This window comes from Cibotium barometz, chromosome 31 (assembly GCF_041138505.1).
Source record: "Cibotium barometz isolate CiBa-2024 chromosome 31, ASM4113850v1, whole genome shotgun sequence".
NCBI classification, from domain to species: domain Eukaryota; kingdom Viridiplantae; phylum Streptophyta; class Polypodiopsida; order Cyatheales; family Cibotiaceae; genus Cibotium; species Cibotium barometz.
The window spans coordinates 36,539,483-36,566,108 of NC_141076.1; the positions used below are offsets into that span (position 1 = coordinate 36,539,483).

Genomic DNA, 26,626 nt, shown 5'->3' on the forward strand with positions numbered 1-26,626 from the left:
ATCCTTGCCTACTCCAGAGGATGTAGCTTTTTTATTAAAGCTATTGACAATTCAGAGGCGGGCAAAACTGCAGAGAGATTGGCAAATATTTGGAGTGAAGCCATTGAGTACGTGGGTCCCAATAATGTCATCCAGTTTGTTTCTGATGGAGAGAACTCAAACAGGGCAGCAGGGAGGATCATTGAGGATAGGTACCCACATATTTGCTTCACTCCTTGCATGTCACATGGGCTCAACAATCTCCTCAAAGATATTGGTAAGATGCAGTGGGTGGAGCCTTCTATTGAAATGGGCAATCACATTGTTTCATTTATCACTCGCCACCACTACATTTTGGCTGTATATCGACAGAGATCCCCAAAGGATCTCTTAAAGTATTCAGATACACGCTTTGCATATAATTTCCTTATGCTAAAGCGTCTTTTTGAAGTGAAAAATCATTTGAGGCAGCTTGTAGTTTGTGAGGAGTGGGATGCATGGCGAGAGCGTACCTCAGTGGCAGGTATTCGATGCAGGTCCATTGTGCTTGATGACACTTTTTGGGACACTGTTGAGGTATTGTTGCAGGTTGTGCGGCCAATCATTCTTATGTTGAGGCTTCTTGATGGAGATGAGCCTTGCATTGGCAAGGTGTATGAGGGGATGGACAGGATGATTGAGAGAATCCTATCTCTACAGACTTTGGATGGGGGTAGGAGACAGGAGCTATCTCGTCTTGCGACAAGCAGGTGGACAGAGTATCACTCTGCATTAGAGGCTGCTGCATTTGTGGTGGATCCAGAATTTCAAGGCAAAGGACAAGAGACAGATGCAGAGGTTGTGCAGGGTTGGGAGGATATCTTGAGGAAGCTTGTACCCAGTGCAGATGATAGGAGGAGGGTTCGTGAAGACCTTTCCTTCTATCGACAAAAGAGAGGCCTCTTCGCTTTGCAGGATGTACAGAATGATAGGTTCAAGATATCCAGTGCACGGTGGTGGGAGGATTATGGGGCAGATACACCATTGCTGCAAAGATTGGCCATTCGAGTGCTTAGCCAGGGTGCTAGCTCCTCGCCATGTGAGCGCTTATGGAGCAGTTTTGGAAACATTGCAAGCAAGAAGAGGAACAGGCTTGGTGTCCAGAAGGCAAATGACCTTGTATTTGTTAATGCAAACTTGCGTTTGCTTAACAAGTTCAGGGCTGAGTGTACTCCAGAGCCATTTATTGGATTTTGCCTTGATCTTGATGACAATGATGGTGAGGATCAGCCAGAGGGAGAGGATGATGTGGAGCAGCATGAGGATGAGCAGACTGAGGGACAGCCTGGACAGGAGGATGAGATCCCACTTGCTGATGACTAGTCTTTGACTCACCAGTTACCTTGGCCCTTGAGGCTAGTTTTGTACTTGTCATGCGATGTACTTTCTTTTTCAGATTCTATATATCCAGATTCCACATGCGATGTACTTTCTTTTCAGTTTCTATTTGGAGTCTGGACTCTTCAAATTTTTAATGTTTAAGACTTTAAAGTTTAATCTTGGATATTTTAAATGTTTTGTCATTTTAGTCCTAAATGCCGACATGTCATATGACGTGGCGTTCCGCGACGTTCCCGATCCGCTCCCGTTCCCGTTCCCGCTCCTGTTCCAGCATCCGACGTTCCCGGAACGTTCCCGTTCCGTGGTAACTATGGTTGGACAGCCTGGGACAAGTGCAAGATGGAAGGTCTTACACTTAATCAGTATGTGTCCAAATACCGTGAAGTCATTCTCAAGCTAGACGGTTTGGACGACTTTCAAAAGGTTCGTGGGTTTGTTAGAGGCCTTGATAAAGAATATCAGGCAAAGGTTAAAACCCAGTATCCTAAAACTTTGGAAGCGGCTTTCCAAAGTGCCCTTATCTTTGATGACACCATGGATAAGAAGGGCATGGATAGACCGGCCAAATTCAATGGCTCGCAATTTAATGCTAATAAGCGTAAACTTGCCAGCAATTCTACTGAAAACACAAAGAAGTCTAAAGGCTCAAGTGGTCCGTTGTCTCCACAAGACTATGAACGGGCCAAGAAGGAGAAACTATGTTATCATTGCTTAGGTAGTGATCATGAGAAGAAAAATTGTCCACAGCTGCCTCGCAAGAATAAGGATAAGGTCAAGGAGAAGGCTGTACACATGGTGCAAACGCTTCCCTTGGATGCTGATCCTAAGTATTCTGCGGTAGAGGTTTCGCACACTGCCGAGATGCATGAGTGTAATCTCACTGCATCTATGTGGCAAGAGACATTTGGACCACATGATTTGGTCCGTATGCATGGCTCCATTTATGGTCATCGAGTACGTATTCTCATTGACGATGGTGCCACGCACAATTTCTTAAACTATGCATTAGTTAAGAAATTAAAGTTGCCGGAGACAACGAGTTCTCATCGTTATGTGGTGTCCACCATTCAGGGGGATGATCATGATGTGTGGGATACTCTAGTACGGCAAGTGCCTGTGTTTGTGCAAGAACACACTATGGTTCTTGACTTCCAAGTGATGAATATGTCTCGTGCGGATGTCATCTTAGGACGGGAGTGGTTGTATGGGTTAGGGTCATCACTCAAAAGGAGTTATGAACATAATACGTTTACGTTTGAGGCCAATGGTAAGCATGTTTTACTTATTGGGGAACATGATGTACCCCCAACACCACTCATATGTAATGCCGAACTCTCTTTTTTGGAGCATAGTAATCAAATAGAAGAAGTCTATTTTTGTTATTGTGTGTCGCAAACTAGTGGGTTTGATGTGCATGATGTTTCTTCTTCAAATGAATCTTCCTCAGCGATGCCTTCTTTCTCTTTACCTTCTTCTAAAATCTCTTTAAATAATCTTAAGCAACCAGTTAATGCTTTGTCTTTGCAACAACTGTTACAAGAATTTAAAGATATTTTTCCTAATGATTTGCCTGAGGGTTTGCCACCCGAACGAGCTTTGCCTCATCGCATTGATGTCGTTCCGGGCACCAAACCAATTAGTAAGCCGTCGTACAGGCTTAGTGCGACTGAAGCAGCTGAGGTGGAACGTCAGCTTGCTGACTACCTTAGTAAGGGCTTCATTCGCCATAGTGCTTCACCATGGGCATCGCTCATTCTTTTGGTGAAGAAAAAGGATGGATCCATGCACATGTGTGTGGATTATCGCTCCTTGAATGCGGTAACAATTAAGAACAAATACGCGCTACCTAGGATAGATGAGTTGTTTGATCAACTCAAAGGTACGAAGTATTTTTCTAAAATTGATTTACGTTCAGGATATCATCAAGTGCGTATTAACGCTGATGATATAACCAAGACTGCGTTCCGGACTCGCTTTGCGCATGGATCCATCCTTTTTCTTCACAAAAGAATGGGCGATGCCCATGGTGAAGCACTATGGCGAATGAAGCCCTTACTAAGGTAGTCAGCAAGCTGACGTTCTACCTCAGCTGCTTCAGTCGCACTAAGCCTGTACGACGGCTTACTAATTGGTTTGGTGCCCGGAACGACATCAATGCGATGAGGCAAAGCTCGTTCGGGTGGCAAACCCTCAGGCAAATCATTAGGAAAAATACCTTTAAATTCTTGTAACAGTTGTTGCAAAGACAAAGCATTAACTGGTTGCTTAAGATTATTTAAAGAGATTTTAGAAGAAGGTAAAGAGAAAGAAGGCATCGCTGAGGAAGATTCATTTGAAGAAGAAACATCATGCACATCAAACCCACTAGTTTGCGACACACAATAACAAAAATAGACTTCTTCTATTTGATTACTATGCTCCAAAAAGAGAGTTCGGCATTACATATGAGTGGTGTTGGGGGTACATCACGTTCCCCAATAAGTAAAACATGCTTACCATTGGCCTCAAACGTAAACGTATTATGTTCATAACTCCTTTTGAGTGATGACCCTAACCCATACAACCACTCCCGTCCTAAGATGACATCCGCACGAGACATATTCATCACTTGGAAGTCAAGAACCATAGTGTGTTCTTGCACAAACACAGGCACTTGCCGTACTAGAGTATCCCACACATCGTGATCATCCCCCTGAATGGTGGACACCACATAACGATGAGAACTCGTTGTCTCCGGCAACTTTAATTTCTTAACTAATGCATAGTTTAAGAAATTGTGCGTGGCACCATCGTCAATGAGAATACGTACTCGATGACCATAAATGGAGCCATGCATACGGACCAAATCATGTGGTCCAAATGTCTCTTGCCACATAGATGCAATGAGATTACACTCATGCATCTCGGCAGTGTGCGAAACCTCTACCGCAGAATACTTAGGATCAGCATCCAAGGGAAGCGTTTGCACCATGTGTACAGCCTTCTCCTTGACCTTATCCTTATTCTTGCGAGGCAACTGTGGACAATTTTTCTTCTCATGATCACTACCTAAGCAATGATAACATAGTTTCTCCTTCTTGGCCCGTTCATAGTCTTGTGGAGACAACGGACCACTTGAGCCTTTAGACTTCTTTGTGTTTTCAGTAGAATTGCTGGCAAGTTTACGCTTATTAGCATTAAATTGCGAGCCATTGAATTTGGCCGGTCTATCCATGCCCTTCTTATCCATGGTGTCATCAAAGATAAGGGCACTTTGGAAAGCCGCTTCCAAAGTTTTAGGATACTGGGTTTTAACCTTTGCCTGATATTCTTTATCAAGGCCTCTAACAAACCCACGAACCTTTTGAAAGTCGTCCAAACCGTCTAGCTTGAGAATGACTTCACGGTATTTGGACACATACTGATTAAGTGTAAGACCTTCCATCTTGCACTTGTCCCAGGCTGTCCAACTCCGATCTTTCTCGTTTTGCGGTAAGAACTCCTTTTTAAAAGCTGCCTCAAACTCCTCCCAAGTCTAAGGGCGAGTTTCAATAGGTAGACTCATCCACCACTTGTAGGCTTTACCTTCAAGTGTGAGACTCGTCTCAGTGGCCATAACAGCAGCGAGAGTGCGAGGTAAGCGATGCAAGTCCGTCCACTTGTGTAAAAATGTATGGACCGCATCCTTGTTACGATCACGCTCCTCTCCCTTAAACACAGGCGGCTTCACGTTTTTCAACATAGCCCCTTCCTGCGTTGCAGAGGGTGCAATAGATTCTACTGTAGGATTTGGAACAAGAGGAGGCATAACTATCGGAATAGGCCCTACACTTGCCGCCGATCCACTTGCAAAACGTGCCATAAATTCAGTAAAAAGCGTGCTCATGTTTGTGAGATTGGTATTGACATTTGTTATAGTGCGCTCAAGTGCAACTACCCTTGAAGTGAGACGCCCAAACTCTAACGTGTCTACCAAACCATAATCGTCTAGTGGACTCGCACCCCCTTCGGCATCGGTCATGTGGCATCCCGATCAGGCGCAACGGCCTGTCGCGAATCACCCACACCACCACCCAAAGAGTGTGCCTCACTAACATCATGCATATCATTCTCAAAATCGAAGTGAACATGAGACGGTTCCGCTGAGGCCATGGTATGCACGTGCTTACAAATAGAGAACGGATTACCTTAAAAAGCGAACTCCAATTGAAGCGTCGTAGAAGAATTCCTCTTGCATGCACGAAAATCGAGAAGAAATCACCACTCGAGTCGTCAATCAACACATGCATGCAAAAAAGTGTGTTGCATGTAGCATGTCGTTGAAGATCCGTCCACCAAAAACTTCCAAACTTGGAGCATAGAAAACTCCTCTCACAAATTGAAAGAAGGAAAGTTGAAGGTGAAAAGGTCACTTTCCTTGTAGTTTGTGTCCTCCCTTGAAAGAATAAGTAGAGCTCTTTTGAAGAGAAGAACAATACAAGTGAAAAGGTGAAGTGGCTAGCACACTTGCCTTGGAGCTTGAGGTGGTGGGTTTAAAACCCTTCACTCCTTGGATGGTGAAGCCTCCCCCTTGTGCCACTCAAGTAAGGGAGAATTCTCGTGCGCTCGCCAACGGCGCGCCAACGATCGCTCACCGATCGCCTTCTAGGACTGCCGGACTGCCTTGGTCGCCGCCTTAGGCGTCCGCTGTGGTGGCCGTACGGGCGACGGGTAGGCGGCGGCGGCGCTCGCTATGGGCTGTTCACGCAGGCGGGTGGGCGACTGCGCTCGTTTCTTTTGCTGCAGCGTCGTGCTGTTTCCCGTGCAGGTCACGCCCGCCGCCGCTGGCTCTGATACTAGTGCGACGCCTCCGCTACGGCTGCGTCTTCCTCAAGCCGCCATAGCCTAGGCGTGGAGAAGAAGAGAGGGTGGAAGTCGGTTCACCTCCCAACCATATAATGACGAGTTGGGGTTTCTCGTTGGGTTTTATACCAAAACCCTGGCCTGTGTCCACACCTCCTAGCCCGGTCGCCCATCTTACTTAAGAGCCGTGCTAACTTAGATGTGTACACACATCGACCAAACCCTAACGCCCATTAATCCCTGAACCCCGCTAGCACTAATAATACTCTCGAGACTCCGAAAGCTATTAACTTACGCTAGGACTCGACTTCCGTAGGACCATAGTCCTGACACCTGGCCTTGCCTTTTCCACCCCGCCCTCTTCCGGGTTCATGTCTGCTTGTGTTTGCTCTTCGTTTTGGCCCTGGTTCCCTTTTCTCCAAAGGACTTCATGGCAGCTTCTTTACCTTCTTGATTGAGGCCACTGTCACTAGCTGGGCAAGTCTCCGATATTTTGGGCTTGGATTAGCCAAACAGCCTGGATCGGCCAGTAGGCTTGGATTAGCCAATGGGCTTGGACTAGGGACCTTGTGTCCACTCCTAGATCAAATGAACAATGAAGATACAAGTTGTTTGAGAATGAAAGATTGTCCAATACACGAAGTGCATTTGCATTTCATCTATGAATGCTTGGAATTATGGTTTTGGGATGCAATGCTTATCAACCTGTGTATGGTGAAAGTTGGGTCGGGGACGCCCATACTATATCCTGCAGGTGCGTAAGTGAACTTGTATGTTGACGTAGTTTGTGGACTGTTGATCAGTTTTAAGGATGCTTTCAAGGCTTACAATATTTTTACAAGAGTTATGTTTGTTCTGATTTGGTTTGCAGACATCTTGCATAATATCTTCACCTTTTGGCAGGCGACAGCTTCAGCCAGGTTTCGTAGGCTGTTCTGCTTCTGGACTTTGAGAAGGCCTATGACAGAGTCGATTGGGCTTTCTTGCAGGGTGCCATTCTTGGGATGGGCTATCCGGCTGGATGGATTAGAGGTGCCTCTACCCTTCATTCGGCAGCTCATAGCTAGGTCCTCATCTAGGGGGCCAAGGGGACATGTTTCTGACCTCGCCCCTTTCCTCTTCCTCTTCGTAGCAATCCCTTCTGTGCTCTTTTTGAGGTCATTAATAGCCTTTGCACGTCTATGCTCCCCTTTTTGTGGCGGCAACCTCGACTTTCCCGTTTGCGCCACCTGGCTTCTCGGTATCTGGACACACCATCATCATATTTACATATGGTGAATTAACGTTTGGGCCATTGGCATTTTTAAAATCTCCGGAATCCTGTCCTTCTTCCTAATCCTGGCCGGACACGGTCCTTGGCACATCAATCACCTCTGGATTTGGATTTTGATTCTCTTTTGGACACTTTCTCCCTTCTTCTGGCATCTTTCGATACATAGTTCCAAAAAAACGCGTTTTTTTGAAAAAAAAAAACGTGTACGTTTCAAAACGTCCCAATTTTTGGGACGCGTTTTTTAATGGCAGTTTTTTAATTTAAAAAAAATAAAATTTTCAAAAAATTTTAAAAAATATTTTTTAGTTTTTATTTGAAATGCGTTTTTAAAAAAACAAGAATGCTCAATGTTTTTTTTTTTTCCGAGAAAAGATCCTTTCATTAGTTATGTAAAAAAAACGCCCGTAGGGCTACAAAAGAGATCTCTCCTGCTCCTAACAGAGAGAAGAGCAGTGAATACATCATGGCAGCCCGGGAGACTCTCCCTAGGTGCTGGAAAATACAAGCATCAGTCTAAAGAACTTAGCGGCTAAATCATACAATAGGGGGGGGGGAGAGCCAAACAGGTGGCCTGTAGTGCCAACGGGGGGATCCCGTGTGTAGGGTGTAGAATGGGCCGCAGCGCCAAGTGGTGTGAAAGGCCTGGCGCCGTAAGATCGCCTCATCCGAGTCTCCCCGGATGCGGTCGTACTGTCCTCGCAGGGTGTGGATCAACTCCTGCCAAATCCCCCGAACAGTCTCTGCTGGTGGCTCTAATCTCCCCTCAAAGGCCGTAAAGCACCGGGCCCTCCAGGTGAACCAGATGGTAAGGCTGCTGAGGAGCTCCCATCGTAAATCCCTCTCCTGTGTCCAGCTGGCGGACGAGAAATCCGGCGCCGGAACCAGGCGAGGCTGGCCCCTAATAAATCTGATGGCCTGACTGCCCTGCTCCATCTCATAGCCCATAGCAGGCCCTGACGAAGTTGACCAAGCAGCGGCACCCCACGTAAACATACCCTCTGGAGAGAGGGGGGCCAGAATACGCAGCATCCGCAGCCAAATCTGCTGTGCCTGAGGGCAGTCCCAAAGGCAATGTCTCTGTGTCTCCATAGGGTGGCCGCATCGGACGCAGGCCGCCGGAAGACCGCTGTAAACAAGCCAAGTGCCAACTGCTGAGCCCCTGTGGGCGACCAGCCACTGAAAAGCCGAGATCCTGCGGGCCTGTCGACTAGCCCAGAGCCGAGCCCAAAAATCCTCCAGGAACTCCTGTGATAGTCCCTGCAATCGCCAATGCCCCGCTGCCGCTGGAGAAACCGTCCTCCTCGCCGTCAAAATATGTCGTCCCAGCCGAACAGTATACTGGAAAAAGGTGATCTCTGTGGCCTCAAGGGATGCATAAGGATCATGCCACTCGTACTCCCCGGGGTCCCACTATAGCCGGGCCAAGGGGCGCGCTGCATATGCCCATATGCGCCAATCCGGGAGCACGTCAGCAGGGTCGGGGTCAATATGCCACTTCCGAGAAGCGGCAGCCACTACCCGAATCCTCTGAAAGGTGCACTCTGCAACCAAAGGCGACTCCACCTCCACTCTCTGGAGTCTGCCCTCATCCTGAATCTCATAATAGAGGCATCTGCCATCCTCAGTGCTAGCTCTGACAGCAATCAGGATCTCCAACTGTGTAAAGGCTCCCATCCACCGTGGGGCCACTGGCTCGAGAGGTGTGAACCACTCCTCTGTAAGTGCCTCCTGAATATCATCCCTCATAATCAACCCCCCTCTGAAGTGACTCAGCCTCTCCACCTGGGTCTCCTCTGGTAGACTGCAGAAAGCCTGCCAGTCTCCAAAACTACGAGCTGGGCCTGCCGCTAAAGGTCCCCAGGCTAGACGAGGCCGAGAACCCAGCATATGACCCTGCTCTGTACGAACCGCTGGGCTCCAGATGAGCGGCTGCCTGGCCCGCTCCTCAACACAAGAAGGAGGCCGCTGAGAGAGCCCCGGTCTCAGTAGCTCCCAAGCTCTCAGGATACTCAAAGCAAATCTGTCCTCCCATCCTCTACTGAGGCCTGTCCTCCTCATCTCTATGAAGATCCAGCGAATCTCTGGTGCCCAAGTACCCCCTGCAGGAGGCGCCCGGGCCTGCAGTCGCTGCAAGAGGAGGTCTTTCCAAGGCTCAGCGCCTGGAAGCAACCCCCGAACAATAAGCTTCCCCAATAGGGCTCTACTCTGATCGACTGGATCTATAATGCCCAAACTGCCCTGAGCCAGCGGAAGTGTAATAACTGCCCATGCAACCTTTGCCCGAGCTGGCTGACCGTCCCGCCCAGACCACAGAAAGTTCCTGATCAGCCTCTGTACCTGGCTGATGCAAGAGCTCGAGAAAATCCAGCAAGACGTAATGTACCACATAGTTGCTAACAGCACCTGATTTGCCACCACCACCCTCCCAGCCAAGGATAGTCGAGCTGTACTCCAATACAATAGCTTCTTCCGAATGCTCAGAAGAAGCGGGGCAATCTGCTGCTCAGGTGACAAATCGAGGCCAATCTGGCATCCCAAATACCGCACTGCTGTGCCTGGAGGAATCCATCTAAAACCGGGGTCCGGGCTCCATGCCGGAGTGGGAGCACTACTGATCCAAAAGGCCACTGTCTTGCGCCAATTGATCAATGCTCCCGAAGCTGCACTAAAAACCTGGAGCGACTGCTCTGCCCGAATAAGATTGGCCTCTTGGCCATGCAAAAATAAGCCCGTGTCATCTGCAAACTCAGCATCAAGCAAATCCTCCCCCCGGACTGGGAGCTGGAGTCCTCTCAAACCAACCTCCTCTGCCGTCAAATACATACTCATAGCCTCTGCAAAGAAGAGAAAAAGGAAAGGGGCGAGAGGACACCCCTGACGGACTAATCTGGTCAGCTCAAAACTCGGCCCCCGACCTCCTGCAATCAGCACCTGGCTGCGAGCTATGGAATATAAAGCTGCCACCCCTCTGATCCATCCTGGCTCAAAGCCCAGGCGTAGCATAGTGCCCTCTAAGAATCCCCAATCAACTCTATCGTATGCCTTCTCAAAATCGAGAAGCATCACGACCAAGTCCTCGGCAAGAAACCTAGCTCGGGCCGTCGCCTCCCAGAAAGTAAAGATGTTGTCAAGGATACTGCGCTCCTTGACAAATCCTGTCTGAGTAGCATGAATCAACTCCCCCAGGAAGGGCTGGATCCTCAAACTCAAGGCCTTTGCTAAGACCTTGTATACAGTATTGAGGATCGTAATAGGCCTCCAATGCCGAATGTCATCCGATACTCCCTCCCCCTTGGGGATAAGATAGATCAAGCCCTCTGAAAAGCTCTGCGGCATCACCCCAGTGTCCAAAACATGCTGAAAGCCCCTGCGGAGGCCTGGCCCCAAAAGGTCCCAATAGCGCATAAAAAAGGCCGGCGTCAGTCCGTCCTCCCCTGGGCAACTATGTCGCGGCAGGACCCTCAAGGCCTCGGCAAGCTCAATCTCTGATAGAGGCGCACCTAGAACTGTGCGCATATGGTCTGTGACCCTCCTCTGCACATGGGCCCACACAGTCTGTCTGCACACATCTCGATCCTCAGTGGCAGGCTCCGCTGAAAGCAAGTCACTATAAAAAGCAGTGGCAATGGCTCTGATCTCCCCGAGCTCAGTAGCTATCGATCCATCCGGTCTCCCAAGCTGGCGAACTCCTGCTCGCGCATGACGGGGTCCAGTGATCTCAAAAAACTCCCCAGTCACTCTATCACCAAGCTGCGTCCACTGAGAGGCCTGACGACGATAGTAAAACTCATGTCTCTGCTCCTCTACCTCTCTAACCTCCTGGCGTGCCTGGCACAGCTGGGACGCCACCCACTCACATGCAGGCTGCTGCTCCTGAAGGCGCTGTAGCGAAGCAAGGCTGCGTCTCAGCCGTTGCTCCCGCTCGCGAATCTCTCCCAGTCGTGTCAAAGCTGCAGCATGTAGAAAAGAGCTAAGATCAATGAGTCCCTGGGCACACTGGCCCGCTGCATCCTGGTCAGAGCACTGACTATCATGCCAGATCCTCTCAATGTCCTCAGCGAGACTGGGATCTGCAAGTACCCTCTCTGGGATCCTCAACTGCAAGCTGGGCTCCCGTGTCCCCTCCTCCAATGTCAATATAAGTGGCGCATGATCTGAAAATGAGGTGCCAGCAAGAATGCCGACGGAGCCCCCTCGCTCCCCTAACCAATCGCCCACATAAAAGCGATCAATCCGAGATAGATTAGTCCCTCCCTGCCGGCGATCCGACCGAGAGAAACTAAGACTGTCCTGAGACCGGGAGAAAGCCCCATGCTGCCATGCATCTGTGATCCTCAGTGACATGCAAAACCGGTCCCAAGCTGCAAGCTCCGTGCCATGCACTGTAACATGACTGCCTCCCACCCTATCTGCCGGGTCCTCGAGCATATTGAAGTCTCCCCCAACACACCAATGTGCGGCCTCTGGCAATGCATCTGTAACCTGAGTCCAAAACTCTGCTCTGGCACTAGCATGATTGGGCGCTGTCATGTGCATCACAGATGCCATGGACATGCTCAGAGCTAGATCCAGAAGAGGCAAGCAGATAAAGATTATGAACCAGATAGAGTCAGACTGTGGAGCACAAGATGCAGTAGTGGACAGGTTGGACTTGGAGAAGCACCAGGGAGCAGTCGGCTGAGGACAGAAGCAGTCGGCCAGCTCATCCATTGGTCAAGAGCCTATATATAGCAAAGAGTGCTTATGATTGTATTCATTCAACTCCTTTTGAGTTGGGTCTAGACATAGGACAGATTCTAGGGATAAGAACCTTTTTATGAAGGCAGCCCATGGCTGTACAGATTTGTACCTTTTTTGTACATAGAATATACTGAAATTCCAGCACTTCTCACTCTCTCTCTCTACTCTCTCTCTACCTGCGTTTTTGCATCATGGTGCGTTTTTTGCATCAGGAGGTCTTCAAGAGTGTTTAGGGCTGAAAGAAGACTACCCAGAGCTTCCGCGTGTTACATTGGTATCAGAGCATCAGGCTCAGCAAAGCTAAACGCTGAAACAGTCCCAGATGATGGTGTACAGGTCCAAGGTACAGGAAAGTACACGGATTCGAAGCCCAAGGCGGGAACACAGATCGGGAAGAACTCCCAGGAGGTTTGTTGGTGGTGTTCCACAGTGCCAGATGGGGATGTCAGTTCCGTGAGCCAGATGGGTTCTAAGGGAACGGTCCCAAGGGAGGTTGATCCTCCAAGGGTGATGTGAGAGTGCCAGACTCAGTTCCAGGAACGAAGACCAAGACGGTGTTCAGAGTCAGGGCAGGAATGGATTGTGGACTAGAGGAAGACCAGATGCATAGATCTTCATCAGAGACAGAGTGGTTTGGAGAACAGAACGGATTTTCAGAGAAAAAAGGTTTGCCAGGGATGGATGATGACAGAGGGACTTCGGAATAGGATTGGGATGATGACAGTCATCCAAGAGCAGGTTGGATTCCCGTCATCAAGTTTAGCAGAGGGGGATGTCATGTGCATCACAGATGCCATGGACATGCTCAGAGCTAGATCCAGAAGAGGCAAGCAGATAAAGATTATGAACCAGATAGAGTCAGACTGTGGAGCACAAGATGCAGTAGTGGACAGGTTGGACTTGGAGAAGCACCAGGGAGCAGTCGGCTGAGGACAGAAGCAGTCGGCCAGCTCATCCATTGGTCAAGAGCCTATATATAGCAAAGAGTGCTTATGATTGTATTCATTCAACTCCTTTTGAGTTGGGTCTAGACATAGGACAGATTCTAGGGATAAGAACCTTTTTATGAAGGCAGCCCATGGCTGTACAGATTTGTACCTTTTTTGTACATAGAATATACTGAAATTCCAGCACTTCTCACTCTCTCTCTCTACTCTCTCTCTACCTGCGTTTTTGCATCATGGTGCGTTTTTTGCATCAGGAGGTCTTCAAGAGTGTTTAGGGCTGAAAGAAGACTACCCAGAGCTTCCGCGTGTTACAGGCGCATAGATGTTGAGCACACCCAATAGCTCATCATGCATCCTCAGAATGACATACTGTGCTCTACCAGGCACAATGATCCCTCGATCCACAATGGCCTGCCGCCATACATCTGCAATAACCATGCATACTCCTCCCTGTCCACCCAAAGGACCAAACCCTGCAGACCAAAAAGTGTCCCATCTACCAGGCATCACCGAACCATATCTCCGGATCCTGCTCTCACCCAAATGGTGCTCCTGCATCATCAAAATGTCAATGCTGCCACCAACCAGGCATCTCTGAAGCTCCTGCCTCAAGCAACCTCGATAGCGTATAAAGTGTGCTCCGCCAAGGCCCTGTACATTCCATGAGATGATCCTCATGGATGCCCTGGTGAGGTGGATGCTGTCTCAGCCGTACGGCGGGCCTTCGCAAGCGGCTTGGATGGAGAGTAGTCCCCATCCGAACGGCTGCGAATCTGCCCACCCGGTGTACTGCAAGAATCCCGGATCAGGCGCCAGTGGCTATGGCCCATGGCGACTGCCTCCTGCTCTGACAGAGAAACCTCGTGTATACTCACATAGCCAGGGTCGCGCGCCAAGTCTGCCACTATACGCACGACCAAATGCCGAATCCCTGAGGTATCCACACTCCCGGGATCCAAGAAAAAGTGAGCCAACTCCCAAAGTCGGCCTATCACATCAGTCACCTCCAGATCGCTCATGTGGTGAGAAAACTCAACTGCTTGAGTCTTCAAAGTGCTGAGAGCGAGCTCTAGAGTCCACTCCCGATCACAAGGTCCACATAGAGGGAACGAGAAGGCCACCGCTGAATCTAGTGCCTCCTCCCCGCGGGCCGGAGGTATCACTACATGTACTCGAATGGGTGCTGGCTCATGGGGGCCCTCTGCTCCAAAAAGCCGTGTAAAGGTATAATCAAAGGCCTCCGAGCGCTGTCTAATGCCAAGGCGACTCAGCCGACTGCGGATAGATGAAATCCGTGAGGCCCTAATCGGCATAGGTCTCCTCTGTGATGCTCGAGCGAGGTCAGTGCTCAGCGCTCTCCGGACTGCAGGTGAGCGCCAGGGAACTGCCAGGGTCTCCCGGGAAGGTGAGGCGGGAGGAGGGGGAGGCGAGGGAGGTGGAGAGGGAGCCGCTGCCGAAACCGGAGCAGAGGCGGGAGGAGGCGAAGGTGGAGAAGAGGCGGTGGGCGGGGACGGGGGTGGGGGGGGTGAAGAAGGGGGAGCTGGCATCTCCTGGTCCTCAGTCGCTGCAGGGGTCTCCTCCTGAAGGGGAGCAAAGCTGTTCCTCACGGGAACCCAGTGAGGCTGAGACTGTGGCTGCTGCTGCAGCGGTCTCTGGGCGTGCTGCTGTGGCTGTCTCCCTCGGCGGCGCCCCTGTCCAGGCTACCACTCCGAGGTCTCTGTGGCCTGAGCAGGTGTCCCGGAGGCAGCCTGCCGAGCCGAATCTGTGGGCGGGCCATCAGTAGCCTGCTGCTGTGGTGGTGAGGGTCGGGGTCTCCTGCGAGGGCAGGCCTTGGCCAGATGACCAACCTGCCTGCAAATGAAGCACTGGTTCGGGAGCCCCGAGAACTCCACTCTCTGATCTATCCACCCCCCCCCCCCCTATCCTAGGTAGCTGAATGACCTTAGGAAGGGAGGAGATGTCAGATACCAACACTCTGACCGAAGGTAGCCCAGCTGCTCTGGCCACCACTGAAGCTGCTGAGGGGCCCGTCTCAAGAACCGAGCCCACCAATGCTCCGAGCCTGGAGAGGAGCGGAAGATACTCCCGGCGGAGACCAGGGAAACAAACTGTAATATGGAAGAGGCGCTCTCCCTGCTCCGCCGCAGCTGGGTCAAATCCATGCTGCCAAGGCCTGAAGAAAGCCCGAGCACCCCTGATGTCCAGAGGACTCATGGCAAGGACCTTGGCCACGCTCTGGGCGGCCTCAAACTCGATCTGATAATGTCCCCGGCCCAAGAGCTGTACATCCAGGATCTTGCCCACATCTGCTAGAAGGCGGGCCTGAAGAAGATCCCTGATCTCCCCTCTGCTGGGGCGAGTGCCGACTATACGGCAGATGGTGGAATGAGCCTGGAGGCGTTCCACCTCTGCGGTGAGGCTCGCTTCCTCTTCCGGCGAAAGAGAAAGCCTGATGGGGATGTCCTCGGGGGCGGGCGAGGGGGCTGCGGGTGAGTCCCTCTGAGGCGAGGCGGGAGGAGTCTCCATCAGAGTCTGAAGCTCAGGCGAAGGCGAAGGCGAGGCGAAAACGGGGAACCTGCAAGAAATGGGCTGCACACGAAGAGGCGGGAGACCGGAAGAAGAGGAAAAAAAAAACAGAAACCCCCTGGGGGTGAAGAAAGGCACGAAAGCGAAGGGAGGGGGCGAACAAACCCCAAGGAGAAGCCCGGGGGGGGGGCGGCAGCAACAAGAAGGGGGGGGGCGGGGCACTGCTGAGAGGAGGCGGGCGCAAGCAGGCGGAGAGGGGGGGGACGAATCAGGCGAAAAAAGGGGGAGGGAGGGCGAATAGGCGAAGAGGGAGGGGGGGGGGTGAAACGGCGCGAAGAGGCTGGGAGGGGGGGGGATGAGATGGCGAAAAGGGGGGAGGCGCAGCAGCAGCGAGGAGGGGGGGCGCAAGCAGGCAGGACCGCGAAGGGGGGGGGGGGGCGCAACGGCGAGCAGAAGGGGGGGAGCAAGAAGCGAAGGCGGCGGCGATGGGCGAGCAGCGGGAGCTTCAGCGAGCGATCTAAATCCCTCAACTTGTTTGTCTAATGCTCAATGTTGAATGGTCATTGTTAAATCAATATTAAAGTTGGCATTGCCGCCACCAAACCCATGGGGTCTTGGGACCTTGTGAATGTATTATCATTATGATTTAATGAATTATGATAGCCATACGCTTTAAATTGTTCACTCTTAAGTTTTCATGCACAAGTTTAATTTTTACACATGAAATATGTGGTTCCTAGGGTTAAAAACTATATATACAGGCCATAATTATAACTTAAAAATTTAATGAATAAAAAACTTATTTTAAAAACTTTCCCAAAAATAAAAAACGTTTTTAAAAGTATGAAACTCTTATAATACTTCCTGTTTTTAAAAGTATAAAACTCATATAATACTTCCCGTTTTAAAAACGTCTGGAAACTATGTTTCCATAGTAGGGCTTCAGCCTGTATCCGTTTACCAGCTTTCTAAGCTTTTCACCATCCAGACTTGCCAGTTCAAAAGTTCATGTCCCCAGCTTCCTGATGATTCTATATGGGCCTGTCCATCTCATTTTCAATTTTCCTGGGTGGAGTCCCATTCTTGATGTAAACAGCAGTACCGCATCTCCTTCATCAAAGATCTTGAACCTTGCGTCCATGTCTACCTGTAGCTTCCTTCTTTTCTGTAGGATCTCTGGCATTTGCTGTCTAGGCGCTGTGCAGTCTTCTTTCATTAAGTTTCACGAGCTGTTCATTCCTGTGCATCTCTGATTCTTCCGGAGAAAGCTTTTTGGCCACTGCTATCCAGAGGCTCTGTGTCAGGAACTCCATGGGTACCACTGCTTCTAGTCCATACACCATGTAAGTCCTATTGCATTCTTATAAGCCGTCAAGAATGCCCATAATGCCGAGTGCAATTTCGTGTCCCAATCGTTCTTGTTCTCATTCACTATCATGATCAGGATTCCCTTGAGGATTTTGTTGGTGGACTCTGCTTGCCCATTGGCTTATGGGTAGTAGACTATTGACGACTTGTGTATTCTCATGTGCTGCTTCGTCAATTTTCTGATCACTTCATTGATGAAATGGGTGCCTTGATCACCGACTATCTCTATAGGGCATCCGAATCTTGTCATTATGGTTTCATAAAGAAATTTCGCCACAGATGACACCTTGTAGTCCTTGGCCTCTACCCATTTAGTGCAATAATCAGTGGCCACCAAAATGTACTTGTTTCCTGTCCTGTGAGCAGCTGGTTTGAATGGGCCCACGAAGTCCAGATCCCATTTTTGGAATGGCTCGAGCGGCAAGACTGGATTATGGGGCATTCTATTTGCATCGCCTGGTTGCCCAATCCTCTGGCACATGTCAAACTCTTTTGAGAACTTGTGCGCATCTTTTAATGTGTTGGCCACCATGGACCCACCAAGAATATTTTCCGTCCTATGACTTCTCCGGAAAAATGCCCACCGCTTACACCTTGATGTGCTTTTGCTAACACGGCCTTTTGCCCATGTTGGGGACACATCTCGAGAATCTGGTCGATGCCCATTTTGTATAGCTGGCTAGCCACTATCATGAATGACTTACTCCGAAGCCTCTCTCTTGCCTCCCTGAGCCCTCCCTAAAAGAAGACACACACACACACACACTCCCTCACACTTCAAGCTTTATCTTCACACACACACACACTCTCTCTCCCTCAAGCGGCAAGCCTCAAGGGCCAAGGTCTCAAGTTTCAAGCTCTCACACAAGCAAGCTGTAGCCTCTCAAGACACACTCTCCCTCACACACACTCTCTCTCAAGCTTCACACACACACACACACACACACCCCCCCCCCCCCCCCAACCCATCCTCACACTTAAGTTCTCCCTCAACTTTCAAGGCGCAAGCTTCACTCACTCTCTCTCTCTCTCTCTCTCTCTCTCTCTCTCTCTCTCTCTCAAGCTATCAAGTGACAAGGAGGCATCCATCATCCATGGCATCCTCCTCGTGGCAGTGGCTCTTCAAGTTCCAACTACCCGTAGAAGGACGACGGGATGGACATGGTGGGATGAGGTCAATCACACCCCATCCCCTCATGCAGGTGGTGCACAGCCATGGACATGCAAGCTTTGCCCGTATAGGCGAGTGGGTGGTACTGACAAAGTAATTTTTAAGTGCCGTTCCTACCCCCGTTCCCGTTCCCTATATATGGCCGTCCCCGTCCCTGTCCCCCGTTACCGTCCCCCGTCCCTTGTGACTATGCATTCGTGGTAAGCAGCACAAGGAATCCTTTCTGAAGCAGGCTTCCAGGCGGGCTTCGAAACCTTTGGAGTTGGTACACACTGACTTGTGTGGGCCTATGCAGAGATCATCCTTGAGAGGTACTTTGTACTTTATGCTGCTTCTTGATGATTGTAGCAAATTCACTTGGATTTATTTTCTTTCATAGAAGGACCAAGCTTTTGATCGATTCAACGAGTGGCATGTGATGGTGGAGAAAGAGTCTGGCTTGCAGATAAAGACTCTTAGGGTTGACAAAGGAGGAGAATTTTCTTCCAATGCATTCGTGTGGTTTTGTGCGGAACATGGCATCAAGTGGGAGCTGGCCAATACAGGTTTACCGGCAAAGAATGGAGTAGTTGAACGTAAGAATAGGGCTGTGGTGGAGATGGTGAGGACGATGTTGGAGCATTGTGATCTTCCTCGTCCACTTTGGGGAGAGGTTGTGGCTACGGCTATCCACATCCTTAACCGTTCTCCGACGACTTCAGTTCCGAAGATGACTCCCTTTGAGGCGTATTTTGGCAGGAAACCTAATGTCTCCCATTTCTGTGTGTTTGGGAGTGATGCATCCTTGCACAAGATACTTGGAGGAAAGCCATGTAGGTGGAACTGGATGCCATTGAGAAGAATAACTCTTGGAAGTTGGTTCCGAGGCCATCAAAACAGTCTGTCATTGGTGTCAAGTGGGTCTTTAAGACCAAGTATACGTTAGGTGCGCCAGTGGACAAACACAAAGCCAAACTTGTGGCTAAGGGTTATGCTTAGCGGTGTGCTTTGACTCTGAGGATACCTTTGCACCGACAGTGAGGATGACTACGATTCGGACCGTTCTAGCCCTTTCTTCTTCTCAGTAGTGGCCTGTATTTCAGATGGATGTTAAATCTGCGTTCCTTAATGGTGACTTGCAGGAGGAGGTGTATGCTGGGTAGCCTCCAGGCTTTGAGGTTCCAGGATCAAAAGGGATGGTTACACGTTGTGGAAGGCCATGCATGGTCTTAAGCAGGCTCCCTGGGCTTGGAATCAGAAGATTGATTCCTTCTTTCTATGGACTGGATTCCAAATATCGGTTGCAGATCCCAACCTATATCTCTTTCGGGAACGTTTCATGGTCACGTTGATCATCCTTTATGTGGATGACCTCATTCTCATCGGTGGTCATATGGAGCACATTGCAGTGACGAAGGCTGCCTTGTCAAAGGAGTTTGAGATGACCGATTTAGGTTTACTCCACTTCTTCTTGGGATTGGAGATCTGGCAGATCGAGAGGGGGTTCTTTGTCTCTCAGCAACGGTATGTCCATGAGTTGCTCGAGGCCTTTGGGATGGAGAACTGCAAGCCTATCATGTCATTGATGGACCCGAACACGAAGCTTACAGTGAATGATCCTTGTGAGCCAGTTGATGCCTCTCTGTACCGGAAGCTGGTTGGTTCATTGATCTGGTTGTTGAACACCAGATTGGACTTGAGCTTTCCTGTGGGGCTGTTGAGCTCATTTATGCAGACGCCTTTGAAGTCTCATTGGGAGCAGGATTGCGGATCTTGCGGTATCTGCAAGGTAACGAAGGATCTTGGACTCTTCTACACCACTGGAGGTGAAACGAAGGAACGAGTTCGACTCCAAGGTTGGAGTGACGCAGATTGGGGAGGAGTTCCAGACATGAGGAGATGTACATCAGGCTACAATTTTACCCTTGGCTCAAGAGCAGTTTCATGGAGCAGCAAGAGGCAGCCAACTATTGCCTTGTCATCAACAGAGGTAGAGTACCGGGCTGCTTGTGGTGCTGCTTGCGAGGTTGTCGCTGCGGAGGTTGCTTGGCGAGATTGGGTTTCTACAGAAGGAGCCCACGGTCATCCAGTGTGATAACCAGAGCTGTATCGCTATTGCTCGGAATCCGGTCTTCCATGCCTGGACCAAGCACATAGAGATACAATATCACTTTGTTCGTGAGAAGATCTTGGCTGGTGACATCTCGCTTCCTTATTGTTCGACGGAGAACAATGCAGCTAACCTCTTCACGAAGTCTCTACCTCAGGCTATGCTCCGGCAGCACTCTAGCTCACTCGGGTTGGTTCCACATCCAGGAGTTGAGAGGGGGTGTTAGCAGTCATCTCCTGTCTGTACACTATGTCAGGGCCTCTGTTGTGGGTGTGCCTGCCCGTATTTGGTGTCTTCCCATTTTTCCTCACTCTCTGTATTTTTTTCCCATTTATCTGGAGTTGTGTATGGGCTGTTGGTTTCCCCAAGATGTTGGCCGACTGTGTCTGCTTGCTGCCCGACTGCTCTGTCGATACCCGACCACTCTTTCAGTGCTGGCCGACTAGATTTACTCTTGCCGACTGACTTTTTTGCTGGTCGCGAGGAGTCAGGCTACTGTCGGCCTGTTTTGGGCTGGCTGACCAGCAGCCAGGGGCCATATAAAATGGCCCCTTGCCCACACACTCCATCTTGTATTATTCCGTGATTTTATTGCTGTATATAGCAAAGTTACACAAGCTTCTCTCTCTCTCTTTCATCTGTGTATTGCTCTCTACAGCAATTGTCTTCATTTCCGCTGTGCATTCTGACACCTGTTTGTCGGATTTTTGCCGCCTGTTCGCGGCCCTGTTTGCTCCTCCACCACGGTCTATATGCTGTTGCTTGCCTTCTCCATCAGCACCTCCTTTCAGCTGTCTTCTTTGGGGGTTGATGGAGAACCGCTACCTCCTCCTTTTTAGTGAATAAGTCTTGGACAACCATACACCACTATCCATCTCTTCCACAAGTTCTTTGAGGGATTTTTGTGAACAACATAGACTTGGTCATATCTTGGTACTAGCCCGATGTAAGTCTCTTGTGGGTCATGAGCTCAGCATCAGTTATCTTGTGCCTCAACATCGACTTCAACCCGACCTCAACATTGGCACTTTTTGTTTGATATTGTATTCATTTGTTGTATTGGTCCTGGCTTGGAAAAGCCTGTGGATTGTTCCTGAAATAAATTCCTGAAGAGGGGGCGGGGCCTGTTTCCCGCTCAGCGTGGTGTACTGTGTGAAACTCCCATCTCCATTCTCTCTCTCCCCCTTCCTTCTCTTTATCTCTTGATACATGTGGTTTATTCTGTCACGACACGCCCCGCTGGACTTACAGCCTCCCTTTGAATTCTTGATTCAATGTAGGACTAATTCTGATTGTTTTTGGTTCCTGATCATTCCCTAGATTCACCTCCTCAAGCTCGTCTTCTTGCACCTTGATATTTCTCTTCCTAAGCTCAGCTTCTTCCTGCTTTAGAGCCACCATGGCTTTTTCCTGTTCTTCCTGTAGCTTTTCCACATCATCCTGAGCATCCTCTTCCTCCTCACACTGGCTTTCCTTATTGACTATCACCTCAGGATGAGCGATTAGGACTTCCGGGTCATACCTTTGCACAATCCTTTCAATGTCCACTTTAAATAGGGAAAGCAGGTTTGGATTCTGCTTCAAGATCTACTCCTCTTCATCATCCTCTACCCCTTTTAGGTAGTTCAGGCCTTTCGCACGCATTGGTCGGTTTCTTGGGCTTAGCCTGTCTCTTCCTGCTACTACCCAGATGCAGACCACCTTTTTGCCTCTTTTGATGATGATCTCGTCTGTCTCCTAGTTATGCTTTATTCTTCCACTCCGGAGCCAAGGTCTTCCTAGGAGCATGGGATATGCACCTACTATCTCAGTCATCTTGAGAACAATGAAAACAATGGTGAAGCTACACCTTGCTACCTCTATCTATTCTCCCCTGATTATCTCAACAGGTCGAACCCTTCTCTGGTTAGCCATGTGAATCTGGAACGGAGCAGGGTGCATGTCAGTAATCCCTAGCTTTTTGGCCAGGCTATCTGATATTATGTTTACACTTGATCCTCCGTCTAGAACGACTCTTATTACTGTCTCTCCCCTAATTTTGATGGTCGCTTCTAGAACGGAGGTATCACAGTCTTGCATAGTTTCCACTTTTTGCATTTTGCCGCTTGGTTTTCCGGTTCGCGCAAAGACATCTGTGTCAATTTCTTCCTTGGTATTATGGCTTGCAACAGCTTTTGTCTGTAGTTGGGAACCAGATTTAGCATTTGATCTAGAGTGATATTTAATTTAATCTTGCTGAGATTCCCACATGTCATATTCTTTGTTGTTTTTCTCATCAGCTGGCATGCCTTGTCTTCCATACAATCTAATCAAGTTGGCTAGTGGTTCATTGATGAGTTCTTGAGTACATTGTCTCTTCTCTCATCTCTTCTTTCTCACATGGTATCAGAGCAAGGTGGTGGCGCACATAGAGCCTCCTTATCCTCCTTCCTCTCTACCTCTAGTCCTCTACAACCCCGCTTTCAATTGCGTTTTTTCATTCTTTGATTATCTGCTAAACGAATGCGTTTTTGAGGATTGTGCCCGCGTGACCTACTGGAATCATCGTGGTCTACAACTTTGCAGAAGAAAGTTTTCGCAAATTCCTCACCGTTTTTGAGTTATTCTTCGCAGACTACCTGCATGTAGAATTTCTGCTTGCGTTTTTTGCAGAAGCCCTTACTCATCATCCTTGCACTCATTCAATGATGAAAGAGGCTTCAAACCAGCCCCTTACCATCCTCTACAAGTGTGTTTTTAAAGCACTTCAATCCGAGTCCTACAACTCTACTTGCGGTGAAAAAATTGCCAACTAGTTTTCCCTACATGCGGTAGCGTTTTTTTGGAGGCTTCTTGTGGAGAGATTTCTTGGCTGCGTTTTCATCATCAACTTCAACCCTCTTCATGGTGTTTTGATGTACATATTCATCCTCTTTTCTACACCTTTCTACCGGCTGAAAATTCCACTTTGCTACACACTTTCTGTTTGCGTTTTTGTGGACAATTAACTCCTCCATACTCCTTCTACCTAAGGCTACATTCTTAGCCCTCTTTTGGTGGTTTCTACGGAGTCTATTGGTTCATATATCGGCTGCGTTTTGTGGCTGCATTTTTTCGCACTATCTTTGTGCATATTTTGGAGATACTTCCTTGGTGGACAGCTCATCTATTGGCTGCGTTTTTTGAGGTACGACACTTCTTCCCTTGTGTTTTCCCACCCTCCACTCCCTATGGGATCTCGAAAGTCCTCTACTCCAAAAGACAAAGGCAAACTTGAAGATACTATGGATCCTACATCTCCTACGACGGTTGGACCCGCAACTACTACAACGGATGTTGGTGCAATTCCTTCTTCGGTAGGTGCTTCTACTTTCTCTTTTCCGTCGTATCCATTACCTTCTACAGATCCTTTCTCTCTTTCTTCTTTGTCCTTTACATTTGTATAGCGTGCCATAATTGTTGAGCCGTACTCCTTGTAGAGAGAAATTGAGACACAACCGATGTAGACATGCCATGCACAAGTAAAGCTTTGGTCCGTGCATCCATATAGGTTTGATATTGAGAAGGCACCATATGAGGAGAAGTGATTATAGACCACACCCCGGCGCTTTTCAAAAGAAGTTGCATAAACAAGGACCAAGTGTGGTAGTTGTTTGGGGTAAGCTTTTGTGAATCGGAAAGACTTGGAAGGCTCAAAGATTGAGTGAATGGGTTAAAGGGCTGATATGATTGAGTGGGGAGAGGAGTAGTAGTGGAAGTAGTAGAAGGAGGAATCATAGTAGATGAAGTTGCCATAAAAGGCATAGATGATGTAGGGGGATATACCATAGAGGGCATAGTAGTATGTGGATAGGAAGGCACAATATGGAAGACTCTCAACGGTTAAGATGGCTAAGTTGGAAGAAGATTTGGATAAGCTTTCTATCTCCGAATCCGACAACATAGTGGAGAAGCTTGGAGAATTCAATCGAATCAAGCGGCAACTTGAAGAGTTTGGTACATTGGTAAGCAATCCGGTCCACAAGCTACTTGGTAAATTGCCTTCTTCTTTTGAATCGTTCAAAGATAACATCTTTCTTTGAGTTCCTTTCCCTTCCTTTGAAGAGACTATGGGTCTTCTTCATGATAAGTGCCTTACTTGCAAGCAAAACAAAAAGGACTCGGCTTTTATAAGCCAAGGCAAGGGCAAAGGCAAAGGCAAGCGGAATGATCAACGCAAAGGCTCTAATTCCAATGCTAAAGATTCTTCAACCAAACGCGACAAGGACAAATCAAAGGATTCTTCCAAGGAGTGCACTTTCTGTGGTCGTAGTGGCCATACGGAGGATCGTTGTTTTGCTAAGAAGGCGGCATCCAAGAAGGTAAAAGCTGAACTTGAATCCTTCTCCCGACAAAAAACAAAGACAAGAGCGGAAGACGGTAACGCCAAGATTGCATATGTTGCTATGTCTTCTACTTCTTCATGTGACACATCACTTGTGGTAATCAAAGATCTTGATACGCATACTGCGGATGAGTGGATTGCCGATAGGGGTGCTACCTCTCACATGACGAATAGTTCTTCCTTATTGGAAAACTATAAGTCTATCTCTTCATCAGTACACATTGGTGATGCTTCGTCTCTCCCTGTGATTGGTATTGGTGATGTTTCTTTTGGAGATGCTATCTTACATGATGTTTTGCATGTGCCTAAGATGTCTGCCAAATTATTTGGCTACTTCTAAAGGTCTTGGGGTTTACTTTGATGATGAAGTGATTGAAATCATTGATAGACAGTCACTTTCTTGTGTGGCACATGGTTATCAAAATGCTGGGCTTTATCATATAAGCTCTTTTACAGCACAGTTGACACCACATGAGGCTTAACTTCATCAATTATTTGCTTCTCCTAAAGCACTTGTTTCTAATGAAGATAGTGATCTATGGCATTTTCGCTTTGGCCATGTTCCTCTTGCTACTTTGCAACATCTTGTCTCACATGACATGGTTACAGGTCTACCAAAGCGAGTTCTTGAGTACATTGTCTCTTCTCTCATCTCTTCTTTCTCACACACGTCCGCCGGCTGCCCTCTCTTCGCAAGCCGGCTTCTAGCCTGTTGCAATCTCTTCTCCCTTTTTGATCAGGTTTGTCTTGTCCGGATTTCCCATCGAATTTCCCAGGTGTGGGCCTTCCCGTATGGTCTTCACCATTCCTTGTGCACTTTGTACTAGTTTAGTTATCTGATCACGGAGTGTCTGCTGAGTTGTCCACTGCTCTGGCTTCTATTTCTGTTCCTGTTCGGCATCCCTTCCTGTCGGCAACTCGGCAAGTCCTTGTGATCTTGTCACCGCCATTGTTTCTGGTTGTTTTTTTTTTCCTGTCCCATGGTCTATTTTTACCATGTTCACAGTTGCATCATTTCTTGCAGTGTTTGCCTTCCTTGTCGGCTTTGTTTCGTGCAATTCCTGCTGATGGCGCTGAAATATGGAGCAGTCATTCTGCCTATGTCCCAAGCCATTACAATAGAAATAGGCTCCCCTAGGACCGACTCTTCCATCTCTCCCAAATCTTCCACCTCCTCTTCCATATGGTCTGTTGATTTGAGGTCCTGTGGTGACTTGGTTAATGGCCGGGGCTTGTTGGTGCTGCCTTTCCACCATCCTTGGGTTCCTGTTCCGCTGTGTAGAGTGATTGTCCCTTCCACAGATTGTGCATACTTGCTGCGTGCCTCTTAACTAGCACTCCTCTTTTGTGTGCTCTCGATTGTTTCACCTCATGCACCCGACATCTGGTCTGAGTCCGGATCCTGCGTGTCCTCTGGCAATCTTGGCTAGGGCGGCCCTTAGTTCTTCTTGAACTTTCTCTGCCTGCTTCTTGTCTTTCTTTTTCCGTGGCTTTTGCTCTTCGACATCCAACTCTTGACTGGATTTTGAGTCTGAGGTATCTTCTCCGGAATGTGATTCCGAGGTTTCTTCCTCTTTTTTCTTCGTTTTGTCCTTCTTTTTCTTTTTGAAATCTTTGTTAGTTTGCTTCAAGACTCCTTCGGCTCGGGCGGCTCTTGCCACCACATGTTTGAAGGTCAGGGCTTCTAGGTCGTATGAGGCTACTGCCGTCTGGAGTTTTTTCCTTAGTCCTCTCACAAACCACTGGCTCAGTGTGGTTGGGGCGGGACGGTTGGGTTGGTTGAGGTGCATCAGCATTGCTTAGAATTCGGCGCATAGTCTTCTGTTGGCCTCTTTCTCTGTCATCCTTTGGAGCTTTTCTAGTACCTTCGTTATGGTCTTTTCTTTCGTGAATCTTTTCAGAAAAGCCTTCTTCAGCTCTTCAAATGTCTAGAAGTGTTCCAGACCATATTGGGCATACCAGTTGGTGG

General features: G+C 48.8%; 2 protein-coding genes across 3 annotated transcripts in view; both read left to right on the forward strand.

Moving 5' to 3' along the window:
* Window positions 1-26,626, forward strand: part of LOC147620815 (Protein kinase superfamily protein) — a 131,317-nt gene that overhangs the window by 92,873 nt on the left and 11,818 nt on the right. The window lies entirely within an intron of this gene.
* LOC147620818 (uncharacterized) lies at window positions 220-12,966 on the forward strand. Its single transcript, XM_086825094.1, has 2 exons — window positions 220-1,672; window positions 12,686-12,966. The coding sequence occupies exon 1, from the start codon at window positions 220-222 to the stop codon at window positions 1,339-1,341; it is 1,122 nt and encodes a 373-aa protein (XP_086681220.1). The 3' UTR covers window positions 1,342-1,672; window positions 12,686-12,966.

Coding starts and splice junctions, on each gene's coding strand:
- LOC147620818 (XM_086825094.1), top strand. CDS start 220: ATGTCACATGGGCTCAACAATCTCCTCAAAGATATTGGTAAGATGCAG.